Here is a 25713-nt window from a genome sequence, read left to right as displayed (position 1 = left end):
GGCATATGAAGGCAAAAAAGAAAATTGTGAATAGTGTTTTTTTTTTTTTTCCAGTCTGGATGTAAGGTTAAAGGTTCTATAACTGGGCTTCATGGTAAGGGTTAATCAGATGCAGATTTTTATGTAAGTATTAGTAGATGCATTTTTTTTTTCTGTAGAGAAATTCCCACCTTTAATCAGATTTTACCAAGATATTTCAAAGTTTGAGAATTGTTCCTATAAGGATCGTCACTATCTATGAAGTATTAGGTCATTTCTTCTTTGTGGATTCCTATTTAGAGCACTCTATCATCAGTGGTTCCTGAAAATGCAAGTGCCAACTTTCTATTTATATTCCAAGCCCTAAGCACTTCACCATATCATCCAGAAAAATCAGACATCCTGTTAGAGCCAAATATAGGCGATCCTATCATATTTGACCAAAGCCAATTAGAAGTATCTTTTTATATTCCCTTCTGATTTTTGAGTGAATAATTTAAGGTTCCAAAAAGAATATTAACTTACTTCTTCAAATAGGCCTGGAAGCATCTTTATTTCTAACATGCCCCTTGTAATGAAACTCATAAGGTTTGTGATTTTTATTCATAATATATTAATTAACAGACCTTTAAGGAAGTGTAATCTTGGGCTGGGATTATGGCTCCCTGGTACAGCAGTTGCCTGGCATGTGTGAGGGACTGAGTTTAATTCTCAGCACCACATATAAATAAATAAATTAATTGATTAAATAAAGGTCCATTGATTATATATATATATATATATTTTTTTTTTTTTTTTAAAGAAGTGTACTCTTTAGGCTAGCAATTAACCAAATCCTCCCATGGCATTCTTTATCCTCACCTCTGGAAAGATAAGATGTGTGACATAGCTATTAACAGTCATACTTATTGCTGCTGGTGGTAACAAAGGAAAATCTTGACAGCCTTTCTGCAGCTTAGCTGAAAAAACAAAGAGGCAAAACATGAACTTGATTGTCAGTTTGAACAATAAAATAATGTCACATGATACCTTTCTAGTATTGAGCTCATAAATGACTGTGAGGTACTGTGAGTGATGCTTGACCTGCATCCTCACATTTAATAATCTAGCTGTTGACCCCATTTTTACAGATAAACTGAGCCCCAAGTCACACAACCAATAAATGACAGCTGCCTGATTCTGTAGACTAGTACGCTAGAGGTCAGAAGTCCCAATTTCCTGATAAATGGGATCAGAAGATATAGGATACTTGGCCAGAGAACTTCGTAAGTTTCATCTTTGAATGCCAGATGGAGCAAGATCTAAGTTCAAGTAGCAACTTTCTCTTTAAGAAAGAGGGTGGGAAAAAAAAAAAAAAAAAAAGAAGGGTTAAGATGACCTCATGGGGTTCATTTCACCATAGTCTTTTCTGCCCTTGAAAGGAAACTACTTTCACAGAAGAGTCCTAAGGAGCTTCTGAGTAGAAATCTTGGCAGTTATAATAGGGACAAAAGAAATCTGGGCTATCAGAGGAGAAAAAATATTTCTTGTGGTTATCAACTTATTTTGTAAATGCCTTTCTAGCAAAACAGTCCTCCTTGTATGGGTAAAGCAAGGGGAAGAAGACACACTCTGTTTCCCACTAGAAGAATTATGTGAACGGCTCATCTGTGTAAAATTGGCCTTGGCAGTGCTGCCAAGACCAATGAGACCTTAAGGAATCTGCTGAGCAAATGCTGGTTGTGCAAGCTGTTCACCCAAAAACTGGGGTGTGTTTGCACACCAAAGCTTTATTCATTCCAGCCTTGCAAAAGTATGCAATGAAAAAACTGTCACTTTCTCATAACACGTCAATTACCTCTTCTTCTTTCCCTTCACTCCAAGTCTTTTCTAAATACTATTTCAAGATGAGGCTATTGCCCCAGGGTACTTGAACAGCCCTGGGGCAGTCGGGATGGGCCACCAATGGCTGCACACCCTGTGTACCACTGCTTGCCTCTGGATTGCATGTTCCTTTTCCTCATGCAGACCCCTTACACCTTCAGGCATTGTTCAGACCCTCTTAGGGATACTGAGGGTTAATATCACCGACTTAGGTTGTTCAACTTGTCTCTTCTTAATCCTCACTTATGATATAAGAAGATAGTAGATTATTCCCACATACAACCCCAAAATAATATTTTTCTGGTGGTACTGAACAATGGAAAGGTGACTCAAGTAAAAATTTATGTGTTAAGTGAATGGAGCCCAGTCTAAGAGAATTTGTTCCTTACGCAGCTTGGGTCCCTTTGGCGTATTCTAAGTCCTTTTCCATTTTAAATTTCATTTACCAACATTGGCAATTGCGTGCAACACATGTAGTCATCTTCCTCTACCCCAGTGCTTTGTGCTGTGCTCCTCACTATATCTTCAGCCAGATTCTCACAGTCATCATCTCTCATTGGCGATCGCAGGAGCACTGATCATCTTTTACCCTGCACCACCAATTTCCTTGACTGCTTTGACTTTCCCCCGTTTGTTGCTGTGATTTCTGAATTGCATGTATCTGATTTGCCTTTTCCATGCCTCTGCCATGGCTGTAGGATTTCTTTGTGAACAGTAACTCCAAGCAGGTAAGTGAGCTACTACCTAAACCTTGCTTAATGTAACTTCTTGGCTCACTATAAGCTCAAAACTTCTCAGTGATCCTGTTTTGTTGTTTAGAGAGTATAATGCAATGTCTAGGTAATTCCACATTGGGTTTCAACTCTTACTTTATATCTGGAGGTATGCCTGAAGCCTCGGCACAAGAGACACTGGCTTTGGGTCTCAAGTTGATTCATATTATAGATTCTATATTGCCTTTATTTCCTAAACTGTTATACAGTTCCAGAGCTCTTTGGTTTCCTTACATTTTTAAAACACCATAATCCATTTTTAATTGATCTTGACTACTAATAATATCAAATTTGCTATTTATCAAACTGGTCCGTGTTTTCTTCACCTTGAACCTTTTGTTATTATCCAAACCTCTGATGTGCAGTTTAATCAAATTGCATTTTATATATAATTGATTTTTGCCTATTCCACCATAATTGCGACTGGCCCTCACTGCTTAGTACAGCCCAGAATCTGAAGTGGTGTTTCATTGTTAATTCAGGTAACTGAGCTCATGTCTTGAGCTGCCCACTCCCCACTGTCCATCAAGCTTCCAGTGTAATGAAAGGTGCCATCTGGCCTTGGGAGCTTCCTGTTGCACATGAAGAAGTTTGGGAGGGTTTATTGTTCAGCTTTTTGAAGTGCTCAGGATGCAAATGGTTCTGGGGTGAATGGACCCTGCAATTGGCGGGACCAGCAATGGCAAGCCTCAGCTGAGCTTGATTCATAATGACAGTTCTTCTGTCTGCTGTCTGTGGGGATTTGGGGGACAAAAGGAGGGCATCACTCATTGATAATTTATGCACGCTTAGCATCTTCAACTTGGAAGCTCTGTTCTTCCAGATAATGCTTTTTCAAATGTGGGTGGTCAGCTTCTCTTATTTCTCTTTACCAACTAACTAGATTGTAGCCTTTGTTTCAATGCCACCACCTCCCTACACTCCCCACCTCACCATCTCAGTCTCATCCATCTGTGTATGTGTATAGTGTATAGTGTGTGTGTGTGTGTGCGTGCGCACTCGTGCACACGCGTGTGTACACAAAATGTGAAGTCTGGTGTCTGAAAGTCACTGACTTTGATGGATTTCTTTTGTGCTCTTTATAGAAAGAAACAGATGCCACCGATGACACACTGAGTTCCAAAATGAAAGTCAAAGAGCTTTCAGTGATTGATGGTCGGAGGGCTCAGAATTGCAACATCCTGCTGTCAAGGTATTGTTGAGGTTGAGTAAACATTTCTAGTAGGACCAACTTTTCTATTTTGTGGCTCAAAGCCACGCATTTATCATTTCATTTGAATCTCTTTAATTGTACCTGCTGAGTACAGATCTTTGGGTTCCCTTCTGTTTAGAAGGAAGACTCTTGGGGTCATTTTCCCTAGTGAAATATGTCAGAGCTGGATGCCAATTCTCTTAGGGTTTCATTTCCACAGACTTCCAAACTTAAATTAAAATGTATCCTAAGTCAATATTTTCTTCCCAGGCCTTTAAAGTAGACTTGACTGGTTTTATACTTCTTGGCTGTCTTTGAGTAACACTGTCACAGAATCAGGACCCACGTTGATGGCTCTTTATTTTATTTTGCTTCCTGTATTTCACCTTTTTATATTTTAAGCTCATATGATTTCATGTTCTTTTTGAGTTTTTTTGTGCCTAAAAATCTGTGTAAATCTCAAACTTCAGTGAAATATTAATTTGTCCCATTCAGCCCTGTTCAGAAATCTTTCTTATAATTAGTGAACCATCACAGCTGTAGAACTTGAAAAGAAGAAAGGAAATTGGGGAGCCTGGAATCTGATTGTAGCTTGAGGCAAAGTTGTCAGGTCATTCTGAGCATTTCAAGTAACTTTTCTGTGTCTAGTTTCTTCTTTTCTCTGAAGGAGACTTCATAGTAGGCAAAGATACCCAATGCTTATGAGAGGCATGGAGATGTAAAGAATGCTGAATGTGGGGCTTTAAAGATAAGTTACATTTTGGAAGGAATGTCGTATGTGCATGAGGCTGGTATAAGGTGACTATCAGGAAAGAGGGAGGGAAAGTAGTGGTCCTTATTAGATCCCCTTAGACTGAGTTTCTTTTAACACAAAACGCTGCTGCTAGGTTTTCAGCATGGAAGCTTGATTGTTGGCCAGATACATGTTACTTTAGGGAGCAAATGTTTCTTTCAGTGAAAGAGAAATTGAACCTTAGTGAGATCCCTGAATTTTAATGCAACTTGTAAGGTAACATGAACCACCCGGTTAGTATTTCATTTCTGCTCTAGCTGGAAGCTATGTGAATGGGCAGGCGCTGTATTTATTCTAATTTTTGCTTCATGAACCATGCTTAGGTTAGATAAAGTATCTATCTGCCTTAAGAAGATACTTACTTTCAAGGTGTGCTTAGTTTTCTTCTATAGCGTGAACTGTTTGTTTTATTATCTTCTTGCAAATAACATTCTTAAGTACAAAACTAAATAAAGATTTGGGGAAAGATGTGTGTGTGTGTGTGTGTGTGTGTGTGTGTGTGTGTGTGTGGTGTTTAATGTGAGACACTTTCCCTATATATTTTTTTGCTTTTGCAATCCAGATGAATACTTTAAAGCAGCTTGATAAAGAGAGCTATCACCCTGAACTTCTTTAGCGTCAAACTGCTTATAGAGTGAAAACTGTGACCTAGTTTCTTATAGACAGATTATCCTCAATGCTAAGTGCCAGCCAGGATAATTACACTAGTTATAGATAAGGTTACAACTCTTTTTGGCAAGTTTCCCTTTCCATTATTGAAGGAATTATTTCTTATTCCTGGTGTATGATTCCCTTGTTACCCTAAAAGTGTCAGAGCTGAAAGTGACTTAGAACTTGTATGTGTCTGAACTCTCTGGGAGATGATTTAAAGACCTTGTGTTGTATCTATTAGATTATCTATTAAAATCTACTTTGATGAGTATGTTTTGTTACAATGAGCACAATTAAAAGGCATTTTGTGGCTAACAAAGTAATTCTGGGTCCCAGTTGACCTTATTGTTAGTTGTGCCTTATTGATTAGGTTTAAAACCTCCTCTCCCACAGGATTCAGTACCACTTCCTTTTCTCTCCGTGATGAGATGTTTTACTCTCCCATCAGCAAAGCGCAGGCTGACACGTTAAATGTGCTGTGCTAAAAATGAAAATAATCAAGCTGATTTAATGTGTATTATATTTAGTTTTTCAACCAGTTCGAATTTTTTTATTCTCCCCTTTTCATTGACAATTTATTCCTATACACAAAAGAAAGCTAGGAAAAGCCTTAAAGTAGGGAAGAAATAAATGAAAGTGGATCTGATACCTTTTTTCTGGACAGTCCCCACTTTGGAGCCTGTATTTGCCTGACACTGTGCTAGGTGCCAGAGGATTTACCAAAACGTAAGGTAGCGTTGCTGCCTTTGAAAGCTCAAGGCTGACGGGAGAAGAAAAATGACACATGCGAGAAGACTTGTGAACAAGGAACAAGTCAGGGGTCACAGGAGCTCAACCAGGTATGAGAGGGGCTCCAGCAATAGTAACCGGAAGAAGTGGGTCCCAAAGGGCAGAGTTACATGGAGGCTTGGAGCAGCCAATCAAGAGAGGCCTGCATGGCAGCAGAGGATCATAGACTGAATTGCATGATACTCAGTAAGAAAGGCTGGGATTCACATCTTATGCTTTTATAAGGACATGAGTCAGCCCAAGATCAAGTCATAATAACCTTCTCCTCAACAAGATCAGGAAAGTAGTAGTTTTGTAGTGGATATGTGAGAATTAGCCCTAATGTGTGTGAAGTCCCTGGCAGGTGCCTATATGTGGTAGCCACTCAGTTAATGGCCTGTTTATACATCGTGGGATCAAGAGACTGCAGTTTGTTCAGGAGTTCAGTATGTGTTTTATTAACATTTTAAATTTGGTCTCAGGGCTTTGCAGGATGAGTTGGAAGGGGTCAAGAGCTGAGTGCAGGGGAGCCATGAGATAGGAGTCTTTCTGTTGTCCATGTGAGACCTGATGAGGGACCCTTGATAGGACTGGGAGTCTGATTTTGTGCTTAGGGACAAAGACTAGGATTATTTCAAAGATGATGTCAAGATTTCCTACCTTTCCATCTTTCCTGTTTCCTATGTATTTCAATCCCAAAGTCTAGCAAACTTCGTTATTTGTTATCTGGCTGATGAAGGATTTATTTCCCAGCAATCATTAGCACCAAAGTCCACCACAGTGAGAGCCAGTGGCATATTCCATGGGTTGTATTTTCATGGGCCCATGTGCCCACAGTGTTTGGTTATATTTTAGAGCTCTCCTCACATGCTACAAAATCTAGGGGACCCCTTGTTAGGAACCTGCAGTGGCCTTCTGGAGCCAAGCAGGCAGGTCTCCTCATGCCTGGTAAGGAAGGTGTTTATTGTTTACAACTTTAGTCGTCAAGTTCTCAGAGAGGTGTGAATTTGAATGGGGAGCTCCAGGGACCCAGGAACATGCCTTTCACAAACTCAGGAGAAGAATGGAGAGGGCAGGGTATACCTCAGAATGAGAAGCCATTAAGAACTTGATCTGTTCGGTTGTCTATCAAAAACCAATTTAATGAGCACATATTATTACAATAGTTCCTCAAGCAGCTTTTCTATTGTATGTATATGGGCGACAGTAGCCATCTGAAACACAAGTTTTATTCTCCAAAACAGACCTCTTCTTTCAAAAAATGAAGAGAGAAAAAGAAACTTGGAAGCAGGTTTATATTACAAAATGAACCCACCTAAAACACAATTTTATGAAGTGTTCTGCCATTCTTTTTTTTCCAGATACTCACTTGACATGGCAGTCAGGGTGTCGTAAACCACAAAAAGCTACTTTAAATAGGGGGATTTGGCTCCAATCCACTGAAACAGAGCAGGGCTGATCTAGCCATCCATCCTTAACTTGTTTTAATTATGCCTGATGTTCCAGCTCTCTCCGCAAATTTTTGAAATGCTTGAGTAGAGCAAGGTAGAGTTAAATACTGTTTAAAGATGCCTGGTTTGTTTCCTGCCTTGTAAAGAAAGTTGAAATGGGTGTCTCTAAAGGTGCCACCCTCCAGCATGCCAGAACACTGCCAAGCTTTAAAAGCAATTAAAAGCCTAGAATTGTTAGGGTCCTTAAATTACAGAGATTAGACACTCATTCTGTGGATGACAGATGATACTAAGAACTCTGCAGCCTATAGAACCATCCCAGCCTGCGGGGAACCCTTCTCCCCTCCCCCAAGGTCGGGTTTCTTTTTCTGATCCAACAGGCCACGTGTATGGTGTTATGTTGACAGGTAGATTTTCTTAAGTACTATCCATTAAAGTCTCCAGTCCCTTTGTGGACCACATTAAGAGAAACCAGAATTGTTATGAATTAGAGCTAGTGTTTAGTCCAGACAGCCTCTGGGGGTTGAGGAGCATAAATATATACAATTTCAAAAGCAAAAAGTTCTGCACTCCATATGGGGAGCTAATGAAATGCAAATCTGATACTTCAAGTATTGTTCTCGCTCTGATTTTCAACTCCTTTTCTTTTAAATGCAAAACAGAAGGACTGAGCAGAACTACACCATAAAATGGTTTCTTCCATTTGGTGTGAAAAGGACACAGAACTAATTAATTTTTTTTCTTATATGCAGAGCTCTTCTTATGATGATTATAGATGTTTTCCCCTGGCTGGTTGGTTTTCATTAGTGGTTGCGTCAGTCTTCCCTTGGCCTTCCAAGACCACACCATGGTGTTTGCATTGAAATGGACTTAAGCCTGTAGTGTACATCCTGGAATTCAGGGCTGTTCCGGACTTGGGCACTTGAGTCCTTGATATCCAAGCAGTTTTTTCCCTTCTCAGTATGCTTTACTCAGCCAGCTTAGCTAAGTGGTTCCATTTAATTGTGGGAATTTTCTGTCAAGATGTTCTAGTGAACATGTTCATGAAGCAGTGATTGTCCCAAGAACGATTGAAACCAACTGGAGAATATGCCAGGGACAGGGTTGCCCTCCACAGCATGGAGGTCACGATGGCACTACAGGTCAGACGAGGTTCTTATTTATTTGTCAATGGAGAGTCTGCCATTTTGCCTAGATGCTAAAATTGAATTTGAGAACATGAACTAAAAGAGAAAGGCGTTAGTACAATAGGATGTCCAAATGTGTCCCTTCTCTTTCCTGTTCACTGGCACATGAAGCAACATGCAGTTTAAATATTTGGGTGGACAGTTTGAACAAAATCATGTCAAGATCTAAAGGAAAGGATAAGCCAGGGGTGTCCACAGTGATATGTCCTTCCAATTCCATCTAGGGGTCATGGCTTCTTCTACCATCTTGGAGTCCTCCCCACCCAGCCAGCCCTCGCCTTTATGTGGGAGTGCGTGTTTTGCACACCTTTGGGTCTTGCCTATTTCTGCTTACCATTCAGTTCTCCCAAAGATTACAATCACCTTTAAGATTAAGATACATCTTTCAGTTCCTTGTTAGTACTCCCAGGCCTAATGCTATCTCTTATAGGGAACACGGGTGAAATAATGGGTGTGAATGTGCTTTGGGAAGTCTTCATAATAACCACACTAAGCACTGCTTAATGAGCATGTGAATATTAAGGTCACAAAAGTACTGATACTTCTCTTCTGGCATAAGAAAGTGTGCCTTGTAAGGCACATGTGCAGTTTATTGAGTCCATATTTCTATGACCAGGAACTATGCTAAGTACTTCATGTGGATTTCACTTAACCCTTATGCATGAGTGCATGCTTTTTTTTTTAATGTAGTTGTTATTATCCGTGTTTTACATATGAGAAAACTGAGGCTCAATAAAAATATTTTTCAAGAACTCCCAACCAGAAATTGTCAGAACCAGGACTGGGGCCCAGCCTGTCTGACACCAAAGTCCCTCCTTACCTTCTAAAGTTACATGTGGCACGTGTACATCTTGCTCTATATCTGTGTTTGTGTCTTTATCTCCAGTCTTGAATGTGATCCTCCTGGAAAAGCATAGACTAAAGGACAGACGAGGTGATGTTAATAGTGTACCACATTATTAGGTGGTAAGGAAATAGCATGTTAGAAGTAAATGTGGGTTTATAAGTAAAGCAAAGGAATGACTGCTGTCACAGCTAATATTGTGATTGTGATTATTTGCCCCCATTAAGACCACTATAAAAACACATTTTGTACAAGTGTTTTTTAAATTCATGACTCATATTCTATAGTCCACACTTTGTTATCCTGACTTAAGTCACAAATTCCTAATTAAATTAGAATTTAAGTTTATGGTAGACAGAAAAACAGAAAATGGATTTGTGCAAAAGCACATATCCTTACCTATGAGATGTTAACTAGACAAGCATTTGTTTTTAGAGAGAAAAAAACGTTGGAGATAAGCAGTCACAGGAGAGCTGGGCTTCATGGGTACTGTCACTTTCTGCGTTTGACTTTGGGTAAATCACTTGGCCATTGTGAGCCTCAGTTTCTCCACCTATTAAAAAAAAAGAGACCACAAAATTATTTTTGAGAATCAAATGAAATAACATATGTAAAAACTTCTCAACTATGAAGTGCTTATACATGAGCTATAGTTTGCATAGTTTGCAACCTTCTCAAAGTCTATTTTTTAACCTGATAGCAAACTCAGGGATTTAGTTATCTCACCTGCAATTCATGGATGCTGTATATAAAGGAAAACGATTGCACGTATTTTCCCTATTTCCAATTTTCGGATCCCTTGCTTTAGGAAATTAAAAGATAGAACATAGCAGCTTTGTTCTCTGCGTCAGCAGAGCATTACCAAGTCCCGAAAGAATGTTAAAGCAGTTTCAAAACCCTATTTTTAGTTTCAAAATCCTATATTGTCAGGAAAGAAGCTTTCACCGAGAGACTTTGAGAAAAACCGTGCTCGAAACTCAGCAGCTGGAGTGGCAAAATGAGTTGTATTAAATGTTAGTGCTGCTCATGCCAGCATTGCTAACAACGTAAAAATCTTCCATCTCCAGGTTGAAATTATCCAATGATGAAATCAAACGGGCAATTCTAACAATGGATGAACAAGAAGATCTGCCCAAGGACATGTTGGAACAGGTGAGTGGCAGAGGTTTTTTGAAACCTAAGTTATAGCTGACTTTTCCACAGGGAGGGGCATAGTGACACAATTCAGTTGTTGCTAATAGATAATTTCTGCATCTCTGAATTAAGAAGGTTGAACCAAGGTTGCATATGGCTCTTTTATGACTTCATTTTCTCATTTTTCTCGAAATGATGGATGGGAAGAAAGGTCACAAGTTGGTCAAATGCCTGGTCCCACAATGCCAGATTCTGTCCCTCATGCTGCAGTTATTATGTCTTTGCTGAGACATAGTTAATCTCATATAAATATACTATCTTGAGTAGAAAATCTGTTTCATGAGACATTGAGAATCTTATTAGCATTATGCACAAATTAGACTACATATACTGATTTCTGTTAAATTCTTAATATAATCTATGTTTTGGTCATGGCTCATCATGCCATCAAGCACAAAACCCCCCAGCACTGTCATTTGTATCTAAATATTCATGTGTCAGTAGGTAAACTATCAATTTATTGGGGAAAAATCTTGTCTCTGTTCATGTATGGCATGAAAAAAAAAAAAATGGCAGTAAATTCAAATGCTCAGGCTAGCAAGTGGGATTTACCCATAGTGGATATATGTAATTTTTATTATCTGTGGCCAAGCAGTCAGCCTAATGTGAAAAACTGGTCTCTCTTTGTGCAGTATTTCTATAGCATTTCCACTTAGCTTCTCCAACTATGGCATGTGTAATTCAGCAACTCTGTTTTGTTGTCTGCAAACATCCAGATTGTTGAACCAACACTATCTCAGCTCTCTCACCTGTCTCTTAGGCCTGCCCCTTGGTCTGAGCCTCAGTTTTTCTGAGTCTTGTAGTGACAGTCTGAAGATACTCCAAGATTATTTGAGCTTTCTATCTCATTCCTTGGTGAGATGTTGAGGGGTGGGGGATCATATTTTGACTGATTCAGGCCAGGGTGGGGGTCCATGTTTGTTAGAGCCAGAACCATGTAAGGTCAACTGTGGGTCCAAGAGACCACGATTCCAGACAGTGCAAAGGGTCTTGTCTGTAGGCATGCTCAGCTCTAAGGGCAGAAGAAAAGGTCTTTTGCATTACTGAAGTGATCCTAGGTGACAAGGCCACTCTGGCTAGAGTGTCCTTCTGTCTGTGTGTGCATTTTCCATGGTCCTCACTGATGTCCCCAAAGGCCTCAGACACACAGGAGGCAGGAGTGATATACAGCATCATCCCCCTCTCCCCAAAATGGACCTGCATTCCCTACAACCTCTGTAGCTGGAGTTGTCTTAGGGAAAAACCCTCACAACTTGGCAGAGAAAAACTTTCATGCTGCCCTCAAGAGGTTTGATTTAATTATCAAAATAATTAATGACTGTGTCTCAAGTCTCCCAGGAGGCTCTGGTATGAGTAGTTTTAAAGCTTTCCCCCCATTTTTTTTAGAGCATTTTTCACTCCTCCATGTTCTCATCCCTCCCTCACCATACAACCATTAGAACAGTCTCTGCCCCAGAAGAGGAGAGCCTGGTGGCCCTCAGCACTCACTCCGCAGCTCCCAGGTCACTCTGCCTTCCAGTCGCTAACCCAGAGTACAGAGCAATGTGTAAAGCTGCTTTAGTCCTTCCGTCTTAAGCCCCTATCGCCAAGGTCATATGTTTAAAATTCCACAAGATCTGTTTACTGTGAAATTGCATCCAGCAAAATTCCTCCTTGAGGGAAAGGATTCCAAAATCTTGCCAAAAGAGCTTGCAGTGCAAATAGAACGTACTTCAAATAAACACAAGTAAGAAAATCTGTCTACTGACGCAGAATCCGGCCAAGGATATTTTTGACCTGGTCTCTCCTGATAATTCTGTGAGCGCCTCACTCTCTGGTCAACTCCCACACTCTTCCCTTTCCTCCATATTTTACTGTTGTACCTCTGCTCCCTTTCCTTCCATAGACCACTCTTGGCAGAGACAGGTTAATACCAGCATCTCTTTACTCCGGTTTGTGATTTGCATTAGGATGCTCATTCCTTCCTGACCTGCTGCGCTCAGATGTCAGATGAGCTGTCTTCCTTGGAATGAATATCTTTCTCCTTGTTCCCAGGTGTTTGCCTAACTCTCCATTCCCCTCTTAAAACCATCTACACTCAGTGCATTTCTTGACTCTCCTTTGAGAGGACCAATTCTTGAGCATGTCTCTTATTGTCCTCCTGTTAAGTAGCAAAAGAGACACTGTGGTTGTGTTATCCTGAGACTGGCCAGTGGGCTCAACACAATTGCACTGGGCTGTGCAAATTGGTAAAAGGATCCCAGAGACTAGAACTGAGATTCCTTGCCTGGGAGGTAAAAATCCAAACTAAGCATTAGAAAAACAAATCTCTTCCCCCTTCCTCCTCTTTTCTCCTTGCCCTACTGCCTTCCTTCCCTCTGTTCTCTGAAGAAGAATAAGAGATTGCATATCCTGTCCAATGTCACCATTTGAACACTGGAGGCCACCAGACCTGTGTGAACACCTTGGCACCAGCTTTCCTCTGTCCTCCCCCCTTCCATTTCCTTAGGAAAAAGACTCTGGCGAAGTCCCTTCCTTCTAGTCAGGGGTCCAGCTGGATTGACGGCCCCTCCCCTAGATCTTCAACCTCGCCCTGTCAACTCTTAGTGTGTCGAATTTTCAGCCTTTAACACACATATACATACACCCACATGTGCATACGTTTGCACACACTCATCCAGCTAACTGTTCGCTCTCTCTGTGACCCAGCCAGAGTTGACAGCTTGTCCACACTCACCTCTTAGTCACTCTTCATCGACCCAATGTGCAGTCTGTCTGCCTCGCCTCTCTAAAGCTGTTCTCACCAAGGACACTCAGAACTTCCCTGTGGCCAAAGCCAGGGGACATTTTGCAGTCCTTCTTTCATTTCTTAGTGGCATGTGACACCAGTGGCCACTTGCTCCACAATGACACATGGTTCCCTTGGCCCTGTGGTACTGCACAGGCCTCTCCAGCTGTACCTTCTCCATTGCTTCCTTTGAACGCTCCTCCTCTTGTCCTCATCCCTTGATTGTTGGTTCTCTCCAGCCCTGAATTTCTTCCTCTGGACAGTTCCTCTACTTATGTCACGCACATCCGTGAGCTTAGTAGCCCTTCTGCTACAACCAATGCCATGACTTTGTCTTCCAAATACATCTCTTTAGGGTTTCAGACCCATATGTCCAATGACCTCCTAGAAATCCTTCTTTGGTTCTCCTGCAAGTAATTGCAACCACAAAACCCACCTTCCCATCCCTGGGCCATTTCCCGGCTTTTCTTCTTGTTATGCTTTGTATATTTTTCCCTGAGCCAGAAGCCCAGGCTTCATCCTTGACTCTTCCTCCTTATTTTACTACAACTCATCCATTACAAGTCAGGCCGGTGCTATTCAGATTTCCTAAAGAGCACTAAAATCTATCTTCTATCCCCACCCAATGCAGGCCACCACCATCTCTCACCTGGATGACTGCACCAACTATTTGCTCATGACCCCCTAACAATTTTGATCCCTCCTACTTCCTTCTCCATTCCATAAACATGCTGATCTTTTAAAAGTACAAACTCATTCTCCTACATAAGATGTTTAAGGGATATCCTAATGCCCTCAAAAGAAAGCCTGAATCCCATGCCTCCTTCCCTATAGTTCCAGTTCTCTTCCTCTGCTGGTAGCACTCAGGCTCACTGCTCTTTCTGAAGTCTTCCAGCTAAATCCCAACAAACATTTGAAAACCTTACAAAAGGGACCACCCAATGCCAGCACCAAGTTACAGAGAGGATCTCAGAGTTCAGAAGATCAGTGTAATTAAAAAAAAAAAATCAAAGGGCATTTGATCTAGAAAATAGTATGCTTGCATAGTTCTACACATATACATACAAACTGAAAGGAAATCAGACACACAGAAGTACTTTTTCAACTTTATTGTTGCTATTTTTCCACATTCCATGATCATTTCTCCCTCCAAAATAAAGCATGGAATCAAAAACATCAGATCCCACTTTGTTCCTCTCATTAGTTCTACATGGAACAATAAAGGAGGTGTAATTAGATAAGAAGAAAAATAAGCAAATTGAATGGAAAAATGCAAATAGGATCATTCATTCCATCATGATATAATAGAATAAGCCTGGAGGTAGGAGTCAAAGAAACCTGGGTTCTGTTTCTGACAGTTACACAAACTTGCTTTGTAATCTGGGTGAGTTGCTTAATCTCTCTGGTCCTCAGTTATATCACTTTCAATGAGAGGGCTGAATCTCTCAGCTCTTTCTAATGGCCTGTGCAAAATGGGTCCTGGTAGAGAACTTCCACAACTCTTACTTGAGAGGTAGTAGAGAATAAGAAAGTGCCAGATGTCAATCTTTTAACTACTTTCAAGTAAAAATGTAAATATTTAATTATTTCTACTGTAACATAGACCTGTGAGCAGAGTTTATATGTTAAACAAAAGTTAAAATTTCATATTGGGACAAATTAGCTAGAATGGTGAAAACTTACTGCAGAGATTTAAGCTATTAACCTTAGATTTAATATTTGCATGTACTTTTTAGCTTTTGAAATTTGTTCCTGAAAAAAGTGATATTGACCTGTTGGAGGAACATAAGCATGAATTGGATCGGATGGCCAAGGCTGATCGATTTCTGTTTGAGATGAGCCGGTGAGTTTGAAGATGCCGAAAAATGAAAGATGTCTCATACCCTAGTAATGGCAATTCGCATTAAATTGCTTGGGCCAATTAACCTGGCTCAACTTAAAGCTTTTTTAAATTCTAAAATCTTTTAAGTCTATGTGGAATTTGATTGTTCTGTTTATGTGAGTTCTTTTCCATGGATGAGCCAGGATCAGGGCTGGTTTTTTTCACAACCATCTCTATTTCTGGGTCCCTTTGGCTTATGTACTTTGTTCTTAGCAAGCCTTAACTTTCCTAGTTCCAGTCAGTACTCACCAATTTGAGTTTAGGGGACAGTACTCATACATCCTAGTACCTTGACATCTCAAGATTGTTATAAAATAGAAAAAGAAAAATGGTCAGACTCTGTTAATGTCAACCTGGTGCTGCCATAACTGAATGGCCAGGGTCTGAATGTCAAATCGTGACACATGCAGACATCACTAATCAATCGTGGCACTCTTCCCACAGAGCGGAGCATTGGCAAGCTTTCTGAGCCGTTCTCCAGAAAGCCCTGAGGCAGTCTCTGCCTCATAATTGGGTTTGGCATGTAAGCTGAGTCTATTTGTCATTCCAGGCCTAGCAAATTGATTCTGCATTAGAGAAGGAGCAATGGTCCTGAAACTCTCAGTGAACCTCAGGGCAGTTCTTCCCCTCAGTGCTAAAGGCCTACAAATGCAGCCAAGGGGAACACATCTCTCTCTCTCTCTCTCTGCATTCCTGCCATGTCCAGACTTATTTTTTGATGTTCTTCTTCTATCACAATTTGCCATTTTGTGTACTAATGTCAGACAAAGAATGACTTTGAAATTTTGACAGGTATACCCAACAATCTTCAGTATAGACAAGTAAATAGCCACCTGCAATACCTACCACTTATTAAGCATCTAGATCTTTGCATGTATCATCTCATTTAATCTTCTTCTCAGACCTGCCTGGGGGAGATCCCAGGGACAGAGGTATTTTATTCCACCTACCAACAAGGGAAACGAGACTCAGAGGAGTTTTGGTACTTGCTCAAGGTCACCTAATACAAGGAGCATCTGGGCTGCCCACTCAGGTCTGTTAGATTATATGGTATAGTTGAACTGAAACTTCTTCCATAAATGGTTTAGGCACTGACTTCAGAAGGCTTACTCTAACCCCCAGCAATAAGACAGCTTAGCTCAGTGGTGATGAGAGGCCAGTGTGCACCCTTATTCTCTCTAGTTGCTGCCTGAGAAGGCAAAGCTTGCCATCCCTGAGGGGAACAGATAGGAGCTAACTGTGAAGAAAAAGGAAGGTTTGGGAATGAGAGTGAGGAGAGGATTGATGGAGGGGCAGCATGCTGGAGACAGGTCTTTAGAGTTTGGCCAAAAGCCAAATATTGTGAAAAGGTCAACTTGGGAAGCTGCCCTTTATTTGCAGTAGGTGGAGAGCCCTTACACTTTAATTCCTTTCATCTCTTGTACGTTCAAGCTGCCGGCACTCTGAGGAAATGAAGGGGGCTTTAGCAACAGCAGCTGGCTCTCCCTTTTTTCAGTAGTTGCCTTATTTGGTTGGAGCTAAGGGCTCTGGGACAATGGCCCAAATATCCAGTGCAGAAATGGGCTCTTGTATTTAGTGAATGCTGATCAGTGCATGCTTGGTCTTACAGAATCAATCATTACCAGCAAAGACTGCAATCGCTGTACTTCAAAAAGAAGTTTGCAGAGCGTGTGGCAGAAGTGAAACCCAAAGTAGAAGGTAAAGCAGAGCCACCTAGGTTGGGAGCGATGTTTGTCTTAAGTGCCCATTTACACGTTCCATCCAAATGAACATAGTAATCAGAGCCCCTGTGGTGATTTCTTTTTTTTTTTTTTTTTTCTTGAAATCTTTTGAAATTCTGATGGACAGCTGGGCACCATGTTGCATACCTGTAAATCCCAGTGACTGGGCAGGAGGATCACAAGTTCCAGGCTAACCACAGAAATTCAGCAAGACCTTATCTCAAAATAAAAAATGAAGAGGACTAGAGATGTAGCTCAGTGATAAAGTGCCCCTGGTTTTAAAAAAAAAATGTAAACTTGAACTTCCAATGGACAGTTATGGACAATTACTTAAGGTCAGCACTTGGCATGCTGGCCTGGCCTGGCATACCTCCTGAGTTCAACTGCATGGCTGGGCTTTTGACCACATGGGTGTAACTAAGAAATGAATTTGACCATTACTAACATTAAACCTGCAATTAGCTTTCTTGCAACAGAGCCTTAGCACATTTTTCTAAGGGTATATTTGAGGTTGTTAAGTTTTTAAATATTTTAGATGTGGGCGAGGCCACCGGAAAACACAGTTACAGAATGTGAACTAGAATCAGAGTCTGCTTGAGCTTCAATCCCTGTTTTGACACCTGCAAACTAGAACATGTAACATATTTGATCAGTTCTTTATCAGTGAAATTGATCACTAATCCTACTGATCTGACTCACCCCAGGCTTGAAAGTATTTGCAAAGGAATGTTGAAGAGTTGCTATTCCATGTATTCCTAAAAGCTCAAGGTTGGTGAGTCAGACCAGAAAAGGACTGAGAAAGGAGACGAATCAATAGCCATCTGTGGATGTCCCCTTATCCTTTGCTTCAGGTTTAGATGTTTTGAAAGTGTTCCTTGGCAGTCTAATGACCCAGTTTTACATCTTCAATATTTGTTAGGGTATGTCAATTTAGGACAGGTATCACTGAAAGTGCTGGTGATAATAGTTGTGTTTTCGTGTTTTGTTTTGAAGCAATTCGTTCTGGCTCAGAAGAAGTATTCAGGAGTGGCGCCCTCAAGCAGTTGCTAGAGGTGGTTTTGGCATTTGGAAATTACATGAATAAAGGCCAAAGAGGCAATGCCTATGGATTCAAGATTTCCAGCCTCAACAAGATTGCTGACACAAAATCCAGTATTGACAAGTAAGTGTAGAATCTTCCAACACTAACAGCATCTGGGTGCTTAGGTTGGGCTTGAGTTGTTCTTTCTGATCCTCCTTGGCCTCCATGACACTCCAATCTCCAGCTTGAACTTCTCTTTGTCAATACTCTTCTCTCACATGAACTCCCTTCTCCTCTCTCATAACCATGGGCATCCCCCAAGTTCGGAGCGGTGGTGGTGGGGGGGGCGGTGTGCAGTTATCCTTCATCCATTTTCAATGTATAGGGATACCATCTATTTCAGATTTCTTTTTAATTAGCCCTGACCTTTTTTTTTTTTTTTTGTAAACTTTTTAATTATAGTATATTACACTAAAGAGAGGTCACTAAGCATAAATGTACATCTTGATGAATTTTGAGAAATTGAGTACACTTGTATGACTAAGATAAGAAGCAGAATACCACTAGCTTTCTGGAAGTCTCCCCATGGCCCCCTAGTCACTACTGCTCCATAGAGAGCTATATTCCAGAGAGAAGGAAAACTTGATAGCCGATGCTGGGAAGGTGAAGTTCACTGGGTTTTTAGGTTATGTTTTCCTTTCACACACTGGTGCTAACAGCTATCCAAAAAACTTGTGATGCATAAATGCATTTTGGCCATTGGTATTCAGCTGGTCATCCCAAGACTCATTAAAATGCTTCCTAGAAAGTGTCCAACGCTGCAGTTTAGGTGAACAGACTCTGGTTAGAAACACCAAGACATGAAAATGCTCTTGTGTCGATGGCAGGTAGGGTCATTACACATATTAACTCTAGTTTCCCTGAGAGCTTTGTTTCTGCAAGGTTCTCACTGACTTCAAAGGAACTTACACAATTGTTTCTAAGGTAAGCTGCTCTGCACCCAAATCTTTTTAGGGGTATTGGCTGTTCATCCTAATTATTCCCAGTTAATGAGGCTTTTTACCCTATATTTTCAATAGAGTTAGTGAAGCATAGCATATGGCAACTCTCAATCCATCTTAAAAGAAATAGGAAATGGGCTAAGCTGTCATTTTTGTATCATGGAGAGGAGGAGTGATGAAGACCAGCTGTTGTATTATAGCTTTGCCACCTTACTTTTAATGTGAGGACTTGATCCTTTTCAGAGCACTTTCACATTTAATGGTCACAACAGCCTGTGAAATTCACAAGCCAAATCTGTTATCAACTGTTTGTCAGATAAAATGCTTGCTTAAGGTCACCCCAAGCAAGGTATTTATCCTCACAGGTCTTTAACACCTGTTCTGTTGGTTTGTCTATAGTTCTGCCCTTGCCAACAGATGGGTCTTATTTGGAGGTTGGACCAGGGACTGGCAGTCTCTGATTTGCATATTAGGAGCAGTGACCTTTTTAAGAAAGAATGTTCTCTTCGACTGCATATGCATGCACACACAGAGGCAGATCACACACTCACACACTCACCAATAACCTCGTACTTATGTGATTATTGACTCATTTAGCTTGTTATAGAATTAATCTAATGAACAAACATTTTCAAAGAATAAATCAAAACATTTTCTGATCTTTCTTTTTCCTTTTTCTGCCTGTGAATATTTCATCCCCAAATGTAGCATCAATGTGTCTATATCACAGTGCCTAATGTAGCACGTGGCCATTGAGCAGTCACACATTCAACACTTGTTCAGCTGGATATCACCAAACTGCTTAATGGAGACACAGTCAGCAGGGAAGCCTCAAGCTCCTGGTGACCATCAGGGAGTAGTCAAATGTGTGGCTGTTTAGTTGTTCATTCTTCAAGAATTTGTATTTAGTCAAATGGGGTGTTATTTGGATAGCAAACAAATGCAGAAATGTCTGACCTGATTTCAAGGCTTTCTGCAATAAGAAAGGTCTGTATAGTTAAAGTTATCTCAATTGCTCTAAATAACAAAGCATTTTTCTATGAAAATGGAGAAAAGTAGCACTACTCTTTCCTGTGATGGTATCTGGCATTTCATGCCCTCCCTTTACCCCTTAGGTGAGAGGCACCAGGGCAGATAGGTAGGTTTTATGAACAGCAGAATACAGTTGGAAAGACACAGCTAAACGCCGGAATCCTAAGTGGTCAGAATTATTGGCCACTATTTTGATTTGCCGGGCAACTGTTTTCTGATTATTGAAGAAAAATAAAGGAATTTTTAAAAATATGAGTCCTTGACTGAGGATTAGGAATGTATCATATGTATGAAGCTGCAAACATAATCAGAAATGCTTTTCATGGATATAGGAAAGAAAATGGCAATTCTGATTCACTTTGGCTAGATGTGGGCAGGAATATTATTATTTAGTGTTGCAAATTAGCAAACTACCCATATTATAGAAATGCTTCTAGAGAAATGCATTTGTATCCTCCTGGTTATGGAAACTTCGGTAGATTAGTTCTTGGTGCTAGCTGCATATTAGAGTCACCAGGGAATTTTAACAAACATCCATGCCTGGCCCCACCTTATTCCAATTAAATGAGCCTTTGGGATTGGCCCAGGCATCTGGATCCCAGGTGATTGTAATGTGCGGCAGAGTTGGTGACAGCAGGACCAGACTAACACAGCTTTGCCTGATAGTGTTATCAGACACTCCCCCCACCCTTTTCAATCTGGGTCAGTCAGGGTTCAGCCCTGTCACCACCCTCACCACTAGAGAGGGAGTTGGCACAGCCAACCATTTTAAGTACTAAGGGTTATGCAGTTAAGAGCTGAAGTGTTGCTAAAAGTAGAACTGTATTCACAGCTGCGAGGATGTCATATACTTGATGGCACAGTTATGGCCCACTTCCAGGTTCAGCCCTGAAATAGGAGACTTTCTAACTTTCTGTCTGCCCTTTGGATGAAATCTTGAGTAATAATGGTTATCAGTGAGTTGGTTTTTAGACTTGAAAAGTATTTCAAGTACTTCTAGTCTTGAAAATAGCTACTCTCTTTGGTGGGTGAAACATCTCTCACTTCTTACCCCAGTCCACCTAATTCTGCTTGCTATGAATTTGCATGGCACACCCCATTTGGGGATGGATCTTCTATAAAGGTAAACTTGATCTTCTCTCCATTGGCGATGGTTCAGATTCACTTTTGTCACCAAGGGCAACGTCCTTGAATTATAAAAATTATAAGAATTATAAAAATATAATTCTTATCCTAACCATTTCTTTTTAGGCTCTCATTCTCCTCTGCTTTTGAGAGCCCCTGCCTTACCGGAACCCCCAAATTATAAAGTTAATGCAGGAGTCTAGCATTACTGTGGGTTCTGCCTCTTAAGCATATAAATCATACGCAGATTAATTATGTTGAATGCGCTTCCTTTCTTTAATTGTAGGAACATTACCCTTTTGCACTATCTAATAACTATTGTGGAAAATAAATACCCCAAGGTTCTCAATCTAAATGAAGAATTGCGGGATATTCCTCAAGCAGCAAAAGTAAAGTAAGTACTCTTAGTGAATTATTGCAGTTCTGTCAATCACCTGGACTGTAGGTTAGCCATTGAGAAGGTTTCCTAGCATTGCATGAGGTAAACTGTATGACCTGGGTCCTCCTGTTTGTTTTCCTCCAAACGTTACATGACATAAAGTTTGAATTGTATTCAAATCATTCAAATGTTACAAGGTTTTGAAATATAGATTTTTCTAGGTCTATATAACCTAATATTCTGAGTTATTAAAGAGTATAGGAAAAGAATATGGTTTCAGTGATGCCTTTAAAGTGCAGTTCTATTAAACACAGGAAGGAGCCACCTAAGTTGAAGGAGGATGCGTGGTTAGGCAAATGGAGACTTACAAACATGTAAGGGTGTCTCTAGTAATTTTCACATATGAACACACTCCCTGAAACCAAGGCAACACTCTAATGGGAAGCAGTCTATATGCAGATCAAGAAACTAAAAATACAATGGGAAGTTGCCAAACTTTCACCAGAAACTTTACACCATGTTTCAGAGACTGAAGAGCAGGCAATTTTTCCTTACAGTTCTTCCCTCCCACTTTTGACTCTTTAAAAAAAAAAAAAAAATACGTATATCTAAACTGCATCTCTTTTTTTTTTTTTTAACTCTGACTTCGAAAAGTCCGATAATCAGGCTAGTTTATTCCCTCTGTAGAATTGGGTAGAAATATACCATGTAAATACACCATGAAAATAAAATATTAAAGTAAATGAAGTATTGGTGAGTTTCTTTGTTGTGAAATATCTGTAAGAATGAAGTTTTAATCTCTGTTGTTTAAAAGCCATGAAATAGAAAGCATTATAGGAGAAGCTCAGGAATCTTTCTCTAATAAAAAGTAAAAGGCAATGAAAATAAGATGAGTTAGTACAATCTTGAAAAAAAGTCATTGCTGACTGAAATGTGACATTACTTTGTAATACATTACCAGAGCCTTGGTGAAAAGTCGTATATTGATGGATGTGATTGTGGGTAAGCCAGTTTCTTTTGCTCTCTCAAAGAGAGCCAAGTATGGCAAGAAATGTATTTCTACATATAGTAACTCACTGCAGAGAGAATTTTTTGAGGCTGAAGCATAAAATATTTCTGTACACATGGGAGACATTTCTCTTTTGCTATTTTTAACCTGTAAAATATACCTGCTGGCTGTGGAAAACAGAAAACATAATTCTGTACCTAAATTCCATAAATTTAAGATGTGGTCCTTCTGTGAGATCCAAACAAGGAAGGGAATTTTTTTCAAAAACATTTAAAATAAACTGGTATGAACTTCTAAGTGTGAAATATTTAAAACCGTTATATATTTAATCCACTTAAATCGAATGCTGATTACTAAAATGTTACCTTTTATAACAGCATGACTGAGCTGGACAAGGAAATAAGTACCTTGAGAAGTGGCTTGAAAGCAGTGGAGACAGTGAGTATTTGTTTCCCTCTCTGAGTCCCAGTCTCTTTGCCATCCATGGTGCTGGTGACTTTCAGCACAGGAGCTGTGGGTTGCCTTGGCTCGTGACCTGCCCAGGATGAACATTTGCTGAAAAAAAAAGAGCAATCACCAAGAAGCCAAGATGGGTCTTATATTGTGTCCAGCTTGGTGGCTCAGTTGTGGGTAGTAGGTGAGTCACTATAGCAGTAGCTAGAAGTAGACCTGGAGTACCACCAATTTACCTAGGAGGCAAGTCTTGTCCAAATGAGCGAGCTGGGCTAGACAATCTTCAAGGACCCTTTCAGTCTCCAAGTCCTATTACTATCTGATGTTTACCTTCAGTAGAGCAAAAGAACTTCTCTGCTGTCTTTGAGCCAGTCCTTTGCCGAGTATTTACCAGGCAGATGCTAGGGTGTGCCAGCCATGCTGAAGGGAAGGGGTCACAGGATTTGGAATCCTTGCCCTCTAGTGTTGCAATCATTAAGAGAAGCCAGTTCTCCACATAATGTCATGACCAGATAAGCACAATGATTACAAAGGTGCCTAAAGGAAGGGACTGGATTGAGGGTAGTCTGGAGGTTTGTGGACTAGCACAGATCAGAGGGAGAATGGGACAAATAGATGCACAGAGGGAGGCTGTGCCAGTTTACATGAGACAACCTGGACCCTGGTCTCACAGGCAGAGAGGATTGGGAGAAATGAAATATGTCATAATGCCAGGCGGGTACTGTGCAAATGCGCTACCTCTAAGTGAAAGAAAGGCCAGGGATGGGAATCAAGACAGCCAAAGGGGATCATTGGCAAGCTCTCTTTGGAGAAGACGCCTAGCTCTGGACTGCACTTGGTGAAGGAGACTGATCCAGGCAACTTGGAAAGGTGCCCCTCTCTTAAATATCTTCCAGATCATTTATCACAATGCTACAGAGACCTTCCCTCCTTTTTTTTTTTTTAATCACAAAATTATGCCATAGAGAGTACTGAATTCATTTAAGGCATACTACTTATAAAAGGTTAAAATCATAACATCTAATTTTTTGTTTTTATAAATTTAGGAGCATATAAGGGTTGTTTGGGGTTTTGCAGGACAAGGGTTGAAGGTGCTAAAAGTAAACTCTTTCTCTTAGCCCCTGTGTCATTGGCCCAAAGTTGTAGAACATATAGACAGTTCTCCCCAGCCTTCAGAGAAAGACCAGGCTGGATCAGGGCACTTTGGGCAAGACATGTTTAATAACCTTCACTCAGGTGCTTTTTCCTCCCCATGGGAACTTTCTGGAGACTAGGATGGCAGTTGACAGTCCTAAGCCTGATAATGGACTTTCAGACCCTTGCATCTGAGCTAACTCAGACCAAGGCCAGGGAGGTGGAGGGGCCATGTTCCAAGGAAGTCCTGGTTTTGAATTTTTTTTAAAGGAGAGTGTTGCTGAGTCTCTGCATCCTCTGAGTCATATGTACTACATCACATTCTGCATGGAAAAGGCGCTGAAGAAGCCTTCTGCTCCCCCTGGCAGCTTAAATGTCAAGGTGTAGCCTCGCAAGAAAACACTGGGAGGCAGAGCGTGGCCTGCCCAATATTCATGTGTCCTAATTGTGCTTTGCCCAATTAATTATATTGTTTAAAGATATCAGAGATGGAATTTTAAAAATAATACATTAATGAAACACACTAAGATGGCTTTCCCATCCCTATATCCAGCATGCACTTACACTTTCCAGCCAGAGTACTAGAATGGTGGCAGTTTCTTCCAGTGAGAGTCAGCTCCATACTTTATAAGTTTTCACTTCTATAATTTCACTGATCCTCATGTTGAGATGGATATTCCCCTCCTTTGAAAAATGAAGCCACTAAGGTCCAGAGCAGCTTGCCATGGGGAAAGCTGAGTCAGAATTCACAGCCTGTGACTCCTGCTTCTTAATCTCTTTGCTAAACCAGGTGCCAAAAAAATAAATAAATAAAATAAGGGGATCAAGTTAAGTCAGTAGGTGCACTGCATCGCTGTTGCTGAGACTCTGGAGGCAGACAGACCAAACTTCAAATTCTGCCTCTATCTCTGGTCAGCCTCTTGACTTTGGGCAAAGAATTAAATCTCTCTAAATCTTGATGGGGATCAAGATGCCTTACTCGTGGAGGTGCTGTAGGCATTCAGTAAGAAAGGGTATCTTGCAATGGTAGAAATTAATTATTGAAATTTGATGTGAATCACCGGTATGTTCCTTAACATGGTAATGGAGAATATAGAAAATTAATAAGAAACTAGTTATTCTGCCTGCCTACTCACAAAAACCTGATGGTATGGACAGGAAAACAAATGGTAGGTGATTATGGTGTCTGACTCTACAACTGGAATTCTGTTGACCTAGATACCAGGGTTTAGGAAGTAAATAGATTTGGCAGAAAAGGAAAAAGAAAAAAAACAAGCCACTAGAACTCGGAGTACAGAATATCAACCATCAAAGTCTCTTACTTTCACTCACAATCCCTTTGAATCCAATTTGCTTATTTGTTTAACTTCTATTAGTTTTTTTTTTTTTTTTTTTGCTTACCTTCTAAAGTCAGAATAAGAGATTGCACTGAGAAAATATTCAGATAATTGGTTAAATTGCTGTTTTATAAAATGCACATGTATAGGGCCCTGT

General features: G+C 40.5%; 1 protein-coding gene across 1 annotated transcript in view; it reads left to right on the top strand.

Annotated features, from left to right (window-relative positions):
* Nucleotides 1-25713, top strand: part of Daam1 (dishevelled associated activator of morphogenesis 1) — a 166822-nt gene that overhangs the window by 133645 nt on the left and 7464 nt on the right. The window contains exons 16-22 of the mRNA XM_071607998.1: nucleotides 3701-3807; nucleotides 10569-10653; nucleotides 15199-15305; nucleotides 16954-17042; nucleotides 18059-18227; nucleotides 21531-21638; nucleotides 23010-23070. Coding sequence (XP_071464099.1) covers nucleotides 3701-3807; nucleotides 10569-10653; nucleotides 15199-15305; nucleotides 16954-17042; nucleotides 18059-18227; nucleotides 21531-21638; nucleotides 23010-23070 — 726 coding nt within the window. The remainder of the gene's footprint in view (nucleotides 1-3700; nucleotides 3808-10568; nucleotides 10654-15198; nucleotides 15306-16953; nucleotides 17043-18058; nucleotides 18228-21530; nucleotides 21639-23009; nucleotides 23071-25713) is intronic.

The sequence above is a fragment of the Marmota flaviventris genome, chromosome 2 (genome assembly GCF_047511675.1).
Source record: "Marmota flaviventris isolate mMarFla1 chromosome 2, mMarFla1.hap1, whole genome shotgun sequence".
NCBI classification, from domain to species: Eukaryota; Metazoa; Chordata; class Mammalia; order Rodentia; family Sciuridae; genus Marmota; species Marmota flaviventris.
The sequence above is the reverse complement of the archived record's forward strand: the minus strand, read 5'-3'. Positions and strand labels throughout refer to the sequence as shown.